Below are 11,789 nucleotides of genomic sequence, written 5' to 3' on the forward strand. Positions count from 1 at the left end.
GCCACACCCCCACAGGGTGAGGGTCCCCTCTGGGGGCTTGACCACTAACAGCCATCAGCTCCTCACCCAGGCTGACTAGGCACCCTAGTGGGACCCCCACCCTGATCCGGGACACCCTTCAGGGCAAACCAGCCAGCCCCCACCCATGCACCAGGCCTCTATCCTATATAACAGTGGTTGTCAACCTTTGGGTCGCGACCCCTTTGGCGGTCGAACGACCCTTTCACAGGGGTCACCTAAGACCATCCTGCATATCAGATATTTACATTACAATTCATAACAGTAGCAACATTATAGTTATGAAGTAGCAACAAAAATAATTTTATGGTTGGGTCACAACATGAGGAACTGTATTTAAAGGGCCAGAAGGTTGAGAACCACTGCTATATAATAAAAGGGTAATATGCAAATTGACCCTAACAGCAGAACAACTGGGAATGACTGGTCACTATGACACACACTGACCACTAGGGGGCAGACGCTCAATGCAGGAGATGCCCCCTAGTGGTCAGTGCACTCCCACAGAGGGATCTCTGCTCAGCCACAAGCCAGGCTGACGGCTGCCAGCACAGCGGTGGTGGTGGGAGCCTCTCCTGCCTCCTCAGCAGTGCTGAGGATGTCCAACTGCAGCTTAGGCCTGCTCCCCGCTGGCAAGTGGACATCCCCTGAGGGCTCCCGGGCTGCCAGAGGGATGTCTGACTGCCAGCTTAGGCCCGATCCCCCGGGGAGCGGGCCTAAACCAGCAGGTGGACATCTCCTGAGGGGTCCTGGGCTGTGAGAGGGCACAGACCGGGCTGAGGGATCCCCCCGAGTGTACAAATTTTTGTGCACCAGGCCTCTAGTCTATACTAATAATAGAGGAATATGCAAATTGTCCAAGATGCCCTCACAGTAACAGTAACGACCGAACAGAACAGCAGGCTGCGTGGGGCGACAAGGCCGGCAGGGGGGTTAATGAGGGATGACCAAATGACTGAACAGCAGGCTGTGTTGGGCAACCAAGCTGGTGGCGGGGGGGGGGGGGTTAGTAAGGAGATACCAGGCTGGTAGTGGAGGGGGTAGTTAGGAGTGACCAGGCTGGTGGGGGGGGGCAGTTGGGGTGACCAGGCCAGCAGGGGGAGCAGTTAGGGGCGATTAGGCCAGCAGGCAGAGGCGATTAGGGGTGATCAGGCTGCCAGGGGGGGCAGTTAGTGGCAATCAGGTAGGCAGCCAGGTGAGCAGTTAGGAGCCAGCAGTACCAGATTGTGAGAGGGATGTCTGACTGCTGGGGATCGGGCCTAAACCGGCAGTTAGACATCCCCTGAGGGGTCCCGGATTGGAGAGGGTGTAGGCTGGGCTGAGGGGACCCCCCCTCCCCCGCACGAATTTTGTGCACCGGGCCTCTAGTTAGATTATAATGGAGCTGAAAAATTCCTCTTCCTAGTGACCTCATAGCTGTTGAAATGTAACACTTTATTCACGTGTTTGTGGAGATGCTGGTGTAAACAAACCTGCTGAGTCATACAAACATATAATACATACAATTATGTACAGTGCATAATACTTGGTAATGGTAATAACTGTGTTACTGGTTTACGTTTATTATGTTTCTTGGTTGCATCATTATTTCTTGTGCTTGATTTAATCTCATGCTGTTTCGTACAGTGACAGGTGTACAGGCTTGTAGCCTAGGAGCAATAGGCTACACCATATAGGCTAGGTGTATAGTAGGCTATGCATCTAGGTTTGTGGAAGGGCCCTCTGTGATGCTTGCGCAATGATAAAATTGCCTAATGACACATTTTCCAGAACATACCCTGGTCATTAAGTGGTGCATAACTGTGTGGCACAAAGTATAAAAAAGAGGAAAACCTTCCAAAATCCTATCCCTAGGATACCCTCTTTTAACCTGTTGTTTTATATCATTTAGGCTCTTTCATATACACATACCATGTGCACGTTTTAAAAATTGAGAACATTGTAAAAGCTATTTCGTAATCTTTATTAACATTTCCCCACCTCATTATATACTCTATAATATGCTGCATTGATTTTCATCATGTGGATTTACCACGACTTACTTAAGTAACCATAACATTTCAATTGTTTTCATTTTTCTCCTATTTTAACTAACTATATAATAAAGATTCTCCTATGTGAACTTTTAAGCACATTTCAGTTTTATCTTATTGGAATTTATAGATAGAAGTTTTTCACTTACAACCTGTGCTGTTTGTGTTTAGGTCATTGTCAGAAGGGGCCATTGAACATGCTTGCCTGCCGTGCAATCAGGGGGCCTTGGAAGAGCTTCGTGAGCAGTACATTAAAGCAGTGAAAAAAATCAAGCGTAAGTCCCTAGAGAGAGTCCCACGATTTTCAAGTGGTTTGGGCCTTTTTGTTACTGACAAAAGTAATTTTTGGGAATTTTTCAAGCTACTTTGTCCTAGACCTTACCAGCTTGCATAAGAGAACATAGATACCTTTCTTTTTTTAAAAAAAAAAAATTTATTGATTTTTTACAGAGAGGAAGAGAGAGGGCTAGAGAGTTAGAAACATTGATGAGAGAAAAACATCGATCAGCTGCCTCCTGCACACTCCCCACTGGGGATGTGCCTGCAACCAAGGTACATGCCCTTGACCGGAATCGAACCTGGGACCCTTGAGTCCGCAGGCTGACGCTCTATCCACTGAGCCAAACCGGTTAGGGCAATACCTTTCTTAATTAAACAGTAATGGATCATTTTGCCCAAATAATTTCTTTTGGAAGTAACATAGAGGATAGAGTTGTTTTATATTGTTGATTATTCTGTTTCTTTTTTGGACACTGATATTAAACTAAACATGTTATAATCTTATAACTTAACTGGTAGCAACGAAACTGTCACCTGAGTGTTAAATTATTTTTTACTACCGCCAACTTTTAAGGACCAGGGAAAATGGAGTTAGGAGTCGTTCTCTTGTTTCTCATTATTTTGACAATGGACTAAGTCAGGGGTGGGCAAACTTTTTGACTCGAGGGCCACAATGGGTTCTTAAACTGGACCGGAGGGCCGGAACAAAAGCATGGATGGAGTGTTTGTGTGAACTAATATAAATTCAAAGTAAACATCATTACATAAAAGGGTACGGTCTTTTTTTTTTTTTAGTTTTATTCATTTCAAACGGGCCGTAGTTTCCTGATACTGCATTCATTTTTAACAAAAGGAGTGGAGCAGGTCTCAAGTTCCGAATATAATTGGTAGATCATGAGAATCGTGTAGATGTTTGAAAAGCCCATTTAGTATCAGTTTCAGAGGATTTGCTTCTCAGTTGCCGCTTATATTAATAGAGGCTCTATTACTACAAACAAGGCAATTTTTGTTACCAATCATATTAACTGGGAAGTGAAATTTTAAGTATTTTTTTCACCCTAATATAACTTGTGTGTGTGTGTGTGTGTGTGTGTGTGTTTACATTTTAGAAGTTGGTTGGAAATTTTGTGTTGACATGTACTTTGTTTTCATTTTTTCCACTTCAGATAGTGAGAAGTAGTCTATCAGTATTTTTGCAGAGAACATGTGATTTTCAGGACAAGCTTACTGTCCTCTGTGAATTGGAATCCTTAATATAACAGGGGTGTTGATATTCTAGATGGAGGATGCAGGCCTGGGCTTGGTAACAAAAGTCAACCTTAGCTAAAGGTACTCCCAATCAAAGCATGTCGAGTTACAGATAAAAAGAGGTTTCGAAAGCTTGTGGACTATTTTAAATGTGAATTCAGAAGGCAACGTGAGTCCCTTTCCTCTCCCTGCAGTAGCACAGTGCACCTCTCTCTCGTGGATGGTGAGATTCCATGTTGTTGGATGCTCACTGGTGCTGAAAGGATTGAATACATGATGAAACACGGATTTTCAGAGCACAAGGAAACAGAAGACTCTGCGTCTCTTCAGCTCCTTTTGCCTCCTTCTGTGTCTGCTGTCTCCTCCTTTCTGGCTACCCTTTCCTGTATATTTCTCTTTTTCTCTTTTAATCAGACCTAATGGACAAGTAAAATGCATATAGGGTGGGGCAAAAGTAGGTTTACAGTTGTATGTGAAAGTTTATCCTTGTGTCATTATTTCTGAATTATTGTATTTTCCATATGAACAACTGTAAGCCTAACTTTTGCCCCACCCTGTGTTTATGGTCTTTTTCTTATCTCAGTGTTTCAGAAGAGGATAGAATCTCCCTGGGGAATGTGCTCTGTGTCCTTACCACATGTGGCTGTCATCATTCTGGGAAGACTTAGATTCCTTTGCCTTTGAGTCTACCAAAATAGTGATCGGAAATATTCCCTGTTAATGACTGTGGAAAAGTGCAGTGTTTAAATTATACCTGTAATCAGTTCATCTCTTAGAAAATTGATCTTGAAGTCTGCTTCTCTTGTTTTTAAAGAACTGGTAACAAACGTGGTTCTGTGGGGATTTCTCTGCCCCCCCGCCCGCAGGTGACATGCTGCGGTACATTCGGGAGAGTAAGGAGAGAGCTGCGGAAATGGTCAAGGCAGAGGTGTTGCGAGAACGTCAAGAAACCATCCGTAAGATGCGCACGTACTATTTGACCTGCCTCCAACAGATCTTGCAGGATAATGGGAAACAGGAGGGGTAAGCTTAAACAAGCATCGTGTCCTTAGAGTACCATGACGCATGTTGTTTTTTAATCATTTTGCTTAATCACGCTATTAACTGTTTCTACGTGATCAGCCATTGGGGTTAAGAGAGGCTCAAAGGCTGTGCTGCCCTAATGTTGGCAGAGCTAATAGGAAAACAGAAGTCCTGGGGTGAAGGAAACTCATTTTTCCCCTTAAACTATATTAATTTAATGTTCTGGAATTCCCACAGAGCTGAGAAAAAGATTATGAATGCTGCTAGCAAACTTGCTACAATGGCAAAGCTGCTGGAAACACCTATTGCAAACAGATCCCAGAGCAAAACCACAGCGTCAGGTATGTCAACATGAGTCACTTGAGGGGTTTTCTCTCTCTCTCTCTTTTTGATACTTAATATTTTTCAAATGAAAAAAAAAAAAACCCACAGGAAATGTAGGGAGTGAGAAGTAATTTATTAACTTCTGTATGTTTTATACTTAAACTGGAAATGTGCAAAACAATGTTGTTTCCAGCTCAGGTAGGCAGACTCAGCAAACCCATCAGCTTCCTTTTGCTGCTTCCAACCCTAGAAATGGTAGAAAAGATGGTAAACAACAACTATAAAAGAAGAAATTATAACTGGGCTTAGAAAAGTGTGATTGGTGGGCCAGAAGCCATGAGAAATCCTGAAAGAAAGAAGACAGTAGAAGATTGAGGAGGGGAGCCTCAGTTCAGAACTGCCAGAGATGACAGCCACAGCAGGAGCAATGTCAGAACTGTCCCACAGAAGAAGGTGGTGGTGATGCAGGAGAAGTAAGCCTGGGCCATCCCACCAGGAAAACTAGTTGGGGTTCTAGAACAGCAGGATCCAGGTGGGGTCACCCTCTTCAGTTCTCCTCCTCTCCCTTCCCCAACCCCAATATTGGGCTGGGTCAGAGCAACAGGAAGAAGGGCCTAGAACAGGGGTGGGCAAACTTTTTGACTCCAGGGCCACAATGGGTTCTTAAACTGGAAGGGAGGGCCGGAACAAAAGCATGGATGGAGTGTTTGTGTGAACTAATATAAATTCAAAGTAAACATCATTACATAAAAGGGTACGGTCTTTTTTTTTTTTAGTTTTATTCATTTCAAACAGGGCCGGATCCGGCCCGGGGGCTGTAGTTTGCCCACGGCTGGCCTGGTAGCAGGGCAGTGCTCTGGGTGGCCAGCCACACCAAGGCGGCGCGAAGTGGGAGCCCACATGCTTAGAGGACCAGCTTTTGTATTTTTTAATTTAGTGTTTTTTATCCTCACCTGTGGATATGTTTATTGATTTGATAGAGAAAGAAAGAGAGAAACATCGATCAGTTGCCTCCCAAATGCACTCCTACTGGGGATCAAACCCATGACCTAGGTATGTGCCCTGACTGGGAATCAAATCCGCAACCTTTTGGTGTATGGAACAATGCTTCAACCAACTGAGCCACCTGGCCAGGGCCAGAGTACCAGGTTTTAGGTCTTTCTACCCTGCAGCTCATTTCTTCCCATTCCATTCCCAACTTCTTTAAACCAACAGCAAAACAGCTCATTGAGGACATCTGAAAGGTAAGCATTCAACCAAGAATCATCACATGTTTATAGAAAGCCAGTACCATGAAAAAAGGCACCAAACTCAAAATAAAACAAAACAAATAAACAGAACTTATACCTAAGGAAATAGAATTCGTAGAACAAACAGCAGGACCTGAGAATGTTAGAAAAGTATAGTATGCTCAGAAAAAATGTAAGAGAATATTGTAGCGGAAACTAACAATATGCTAAGATTTTTATTATTTTCAAGGAGAGGATATAGATACTGGTAATTCTAGCCATTGCTAGAAAAATATAGGTTTAAGTATGTGTATTGAAATTTAAGGATAACCAATAGAGAAATAGAAGTAGAGTATGTAACTTTCAAATTGGTAGGGGAAAAACTTGGAAGATGATGTTTTTAATCTAACAAAATCAAGAAAGAGGAAAAATACAACTAGAAAGCATGGGTAAGTAGGAAACAATGATTGGTTGAAATATCAGCATTCACACCAAATGTGAATAGCTTAAACTCACTTATTAAGAGACCACAACTTGCAAACGGTTTTTTAAAAATCCAGACATATGTTACTTCCACAGGAAGAACATTTAAAATTCAAAATAAAAGGATGGAGGGTGACATACCTAGTAAGTGCAGTGCTGATAGTAGAAAAATGATAGAGTTAAATGCAATATTAGGAAAATTACAGTTTTAGCATTAAAAGGGACCAAAGTTCATGATAAAGGAATTGCCTCCCAAGAAGCTATGTAAATGGTTTCTTTTTCTACAAAAAAAAAAAAAAAAAAAAAAAAAAGCTTTAGAATATGTAAAGCAACAGCTGGTGAAAATACATGAAAGCATTGGTAAATTCCACATGGGTGGGGGTGGGGTGGCATTTGGACTCTGGGAAGCTTCAGGCAGAAATTGTTCAGGAAACTGAGTCTGATATTGGTAAATGTGATTATTTGTGTAAATTTTGGAATGGTAATGTGAGCCTTGGGTAGAAAAGGGCAGTCGCATATAATAAGAAAAAGGTTTTTCTGGATTTGGAGCAGTAGTGTGCAAATAATGTTCCCAGTCGAAGCCCTTTTCATGGACTGTGGGGACCAAGCTGTACTCTTCTGAGGCAGTTGCCTCTGATTCTGTGCCGTGTGGCTACTGTGCCTCTGGTCAGATTTAATGCCTTAGCTCCGTGGTTGGCAAACTGCAGCTCGCGAGCCACATGCGGCTCTTTGGTCCCTTGAGTGTGGCTCTTCCTAAGCCTTAGGAGTACCCTAATTAAGTTAATACCTTGTCAGGTATTGACATCCTCAGCATCAAGGTCGACATTGGAGATCATGCTTTCTGCTCCTTTTATGGTGTCTCTAATCTCTTTTGATATTATAATTTCAACCTAATTTTTTTAGGTTGTATGCTCACAAACTATACCTATATAGTTTAAGTTTAAAAAATTTGGCTCTCAAAAGAAATTTCAATCGTTGTACTGTTGATATTTGGCTCTGTTGACTAATGAGTTTGCCGACCACTGCTTAGCTGATTAAATGAGAAACTCCGATTAGTTTGTGCTGTGTGTGTGGGCACAAGTGTTGGGCAGTGGGGTTCTTCCAGTCAACTTTCTTCATCAGAAACTCCATATCAGAACAGGACTGGAAACGTCGCAGTTGGCTCTTAAAATGCTATAACATCTGTTGCAGAAAATAATAGACCCGGTGGCTAGCAATAATACTGTATCAGATTTCAACAACAAAATTACCTACCTTGTTCTAATGGATATATGTAAAAGAGGATTTTAACATGTTGACATTGATGTATTTCTGAGAGTGATTCAAATAAATATGCCTTCTTTGGGAATACATAAAAATGTAGTTTTTGTCCTTCTCTCTCAATGTTAACTTTCTCCTAGTTTTACGCTCCCCTAATTTTGTGTTCCCTTGTATATTGTAGTACTGCCCCTGACTTCAGAGATAATTGGTGTTGAAAAATCAAAAAGTAATGACGTGGACCAGACTCTACCGGGTCACACTGAAAGCAAATCAAACAGTATGAAAACTCTCCCCAAACGTACGTGCGACCAGGTTCCCAAGAGGCGGGCTGCTTGCGACCTTCGGAGGCGGCTGGAGGCGGCGGAGCTTGGGGACCCCAAGCACGTGGGTCCCAAAGGGTCGCGTGCAGACTTTCAGGGTGGGGACTGCAGTCACAAACATCTGCACGCGTCGCCAGGGGCTGCCTCTCCCGAGTTTGTCCCTTGGGAAGGCGAAGGGGGCTATGGTTTGCACAGGAAGAAAGACCTCCTCGGTGACGCCGGCTCGGGCTCGTGTCTGCAGGCAGCCGAATACCCCTTCCTCGGACCCTTCGGAAGCAAGTCCTCGCCGAGAAATGGCCCCGCTCTTTCCGAATCGGGATCCGCACACATAACTTGTCAGAGTCCTAATGAAAGACGGGGCTTCAAAGTCTACCAGTGTGTTCCACTCACTGAAAGGGAATCGGACAAAAGTGAGGGTCTGGGTGTCGAGGAAGCTCCGGTCAAGGACGGCGGGGACCCCGGCGCCTCGCTGGGCTGGCATTCCAGCAGCGCCACCTTGCCCTGCGGCAGCCCCGAGGCATCCTTTCTCCGAGACACTCTGGAGGTGCTCGCCGGGGCTGGTCATTTCAAACAGTTCTTAGCAGCCGGTTGCCTTTCAGAGAAAGAGAAAAATCATAAGAATTCTCCACCGATGCAGTGCCGGACTGGTCGCACTCCAGACCTGTCCGAAGAAGCCATGTATGCCCAGCCGGGGAAGACCAGCATGACCCCTGGACACCCAGCTCGTCCTAAGGCGGATATATTGGCGGCAGATTTCAAACAGCTGAGCAGCGCAGAGCCGTCTTCAGCGCATCGGCAACCTTCGAGAAGGCCGATGGCCCCTCTGTCCAGCCAGCAGGACAGCGGCTTCGACAGCCCCTTTGTCAATCTTGACTAATCGTTGTACAGTATTTAAGAAGAATATATTGGCAAGAAAACTGGAAGGGAAGACTTCATACTGAAAAATGTTTTGAGATGTTTTAGTAACATCTATTCTATGAGTAAAGTATTCCCATAAAACTACTTGAGATATTCATGTCGCCTTAATCTCCCAAAGGCCTGATAGTGTCTGTGTAATCTGTTTCCGTGTGGTGTTTATATTTGGTTGCTAAACCATCTATTTTTTTATACTTACAAATTAGCTCTCTGTGCACTGTTAAATTATTTAAATAAACTTGCATATGGTCTATAGAGTTGTCATGAATTATTTTGTAACTCATGATATAGAAATGTTATACTGACATTATGTTTGAAATTCATCCAGAAAAAAATGTAAACTTCGATGATTTGTGTATATGATCAGCCAAATTTAATTTTTAAAATTGGCAATATTTAATGAGGCTATATACTCACCTACACATACCTTTCCTGGAAGTATCTTCTCAAAATTTTTATTCTTGCTTTCAATCTGTAGAAAAGAGGTTTTGTAAGGATTGCCACAAAATATGTAGCGGTGTCCTGGTTGTATTGTTTAGAATAATAGTATACATTTTTTAGTTGGCATTTGCATTATGTCATGTCTCCTAGGACATCCAGAGAAAGACTTTCTTTGTCTCCTTTATGGCTTCATAGTCTTTCTTTTAGTTAAAATGCCACTTTTTAAAAAATGGAAATGATAGGCCCTACCATGTAGCAAATAATTTTTAGCTGTTAGATTTTTATATTCATTTATATAATAGAAATTGGCTAAGTTATTAATGCTATGTGCCAAAGGTCATAACTTTAAACCACGCAGAAATGAATGACCACCTGAATACTGTTGTTTTTAGAGGAATCTTTTACAGATTCTTAGAGGTGCGTATGAAAGTGTTGGTGTATGCAGGTGCTTCTCTCAAACCATGTATGGACAGTATATGTGGTTTGATTCAATATAGTTTCCACCCAGAACCAGGCTAACGGGTGTTGGTGGGATGGGTGGCAAATGCATCCTCCTCCTGCTGTGAATCATCTCTAAAAGCAAGAACCTGGAACAGAACCTTCTGGAGCTTGGAAAGCTATGTCACCTCATCTGGTGACCGGATGTAGAGAGAGAAGCCTGAAAACTAGCCCGGATTTCAGTGCTTGAGTTGACATGCAGTTAGGGAAAGGAACATAGCATCTCTTCAAAGTCTCACTTCTGTTTCCGAGGATCAGTGCCCCTTGTCTAATAGTTTGGCTGGAATTTTTGACTCTAGGAAAACTCCTAAACCAGCTGAATTTATGGGTCTGGTTGGTGATTGATCCGTTGAAACCCTGGGTGTAACTGAACTGAGAATCTAGCTCATTGCTCACCTACCTTTTCATCTTTTGTTTGTTTTAAAACCTTGTCAGGTATTGACATCCTCAGCATCAAGGTCGACATTGGAGATCATGCTTTCTGCTCCTTTTATGGTGTCTCTAATCTCTTTTGATATCATAATTTCAACCTAATTTTTTTTATATCCATATTTCATTCTATTCAATAGGATTAAGTTACCTTATTTCAAACACCTTACACACAACCACCAAGGAAGGTATACACAGACAACTGTGCAAACGAAGGGACTGCACAGCCAAACCAGCACAGTGATTTGCATCTGAAGGATGATGTCAGAACAGAATGGAAGCGGGAGCTCCATGGACGATACGGTCACATAAATTTCACTTCATCATGGTGTTTAGTCTTTTTTATGTGCTGCTGGGTTCTGTTTGCTAATATTGTGTTAGGGACTTTCATGTGTATGCTCACAAAGGATGTCAGTTTTCTTGTGATAACTTTGTCTTGCTGTGATAAAAAGGTGATACTGGACTCATAGAATGGGTTGGAAAGTGGTTCCCTCCCTCTGTTTTCTGGAAGAATCTGTATAGAACTGACATTATTTAAATACTGGATAGATAGGTCACTATGTGAAATTTTGGTTTCTTTGATCCCCTCCCCCCTATTTTTCTGTTTCCTATTAAATTGATTTTTCTCCCCTCTGATCTTTATTTTCTTTCTAATACTTGCTTTAGGTTTAATTCACTCTTATTTGTCTGTTCTTAAAGTGGAAGCTTAGATTATTGATTTGAAACCTTTTCTTCTATAGGTATTTAAACCTCTAAGTACTATTTAAATCATAGTTTGTAAATGTTGATATGTTGTGCTTTTTTTTATTAACCAGGTAGTTCAAAATATTTTCTAATTTCCCTTGTGACTTTTTTTTACCCATAGGTTATATAGAAATATGTAACTTCATTTCTAAGTATTTATAGAAATATGTAACTTCATTTCTAAGTATTAAGGATTTTCCAAATTTCTTGTTGTTGTTTATCTTTAATTTTTTGTCATTGGAGAATATACTTTGAATGATTTCAATTCCTTTAAATTTCTTGAGACTTGTTTTATGGCCTGGTGTATAGTTTATGCTGGAGAATGGTTACACCTGAAAAGAATGTGTACAGTATTCTCTTGTTTGATGGAGTATTAAAAACTGTCAGTTAGGCCCTAGCTGGTTTGGCTCAGTGGATAGAGCATCCGCCTGCAGACTGAAGGGTCCCGGGTTTGATTCTGGTCAAGGGCATGTACCTCGGTTGCAAACTCCTCCCCTGGCCCCAGGCCCTGGCCTGAGCCTGTGCAGGAGGCAACCAATCGATGT

General features: G+C 42.4%; 1 protein-coding gene across 6 annotated transcripts in view; it reads left to right on the top strand.

Annotated features, from left to right (window-relative positions):
- CEP152 (centrosomal protein 152) overlaps positions 1-9,378 on the top strand; it is a 103,640-nt gene extending 94,262 nt beyond the window's left edge. For all 6 annotated transcript variants that reach the window (XM_014453474.2, XM_023751678.1, XM_023751681.1 and 3 more), the window contains 4 exons: positions 2,223-2,326; positions 4,445-4,601; positions 4,839-4,942; positions 8,079-9,378. In XM_014453474.2, coding sequence (XP_014308960.1) covers positions 2,223-2,326; positions 4,445-4,601; positions 4,839-4,942; positions 8,079-9,094 — 1,381 coding nt within the window. In that variant the 3' untranslated portion in view covers positions 9,095-9,378. The remainder of the gene's footprint in view (positions 1-2,222; positions 2,327-4,444; positions 4,602-4,838; positions 4,943-8,078) is intronic.
- The last annotated feature ends 2,411 nt before the right edge of the window (positions 9,379-11,789 follow it).

The sequence above is a fragment of the Myotis lucifugus genome, unplaced genomic scaffold, assembly GCF_000147115.1.
Source record: "Myotis lucifugus unplaced genomic scaffold, Myoluc2.0 scaffold_23, whole genome shotgun sequence".
NCBI lineage: Eukaryota > Metazoa > Chordata > Mammalia > Chiroptera > Vespertilionidae > Myotis > Myotis lucifugus.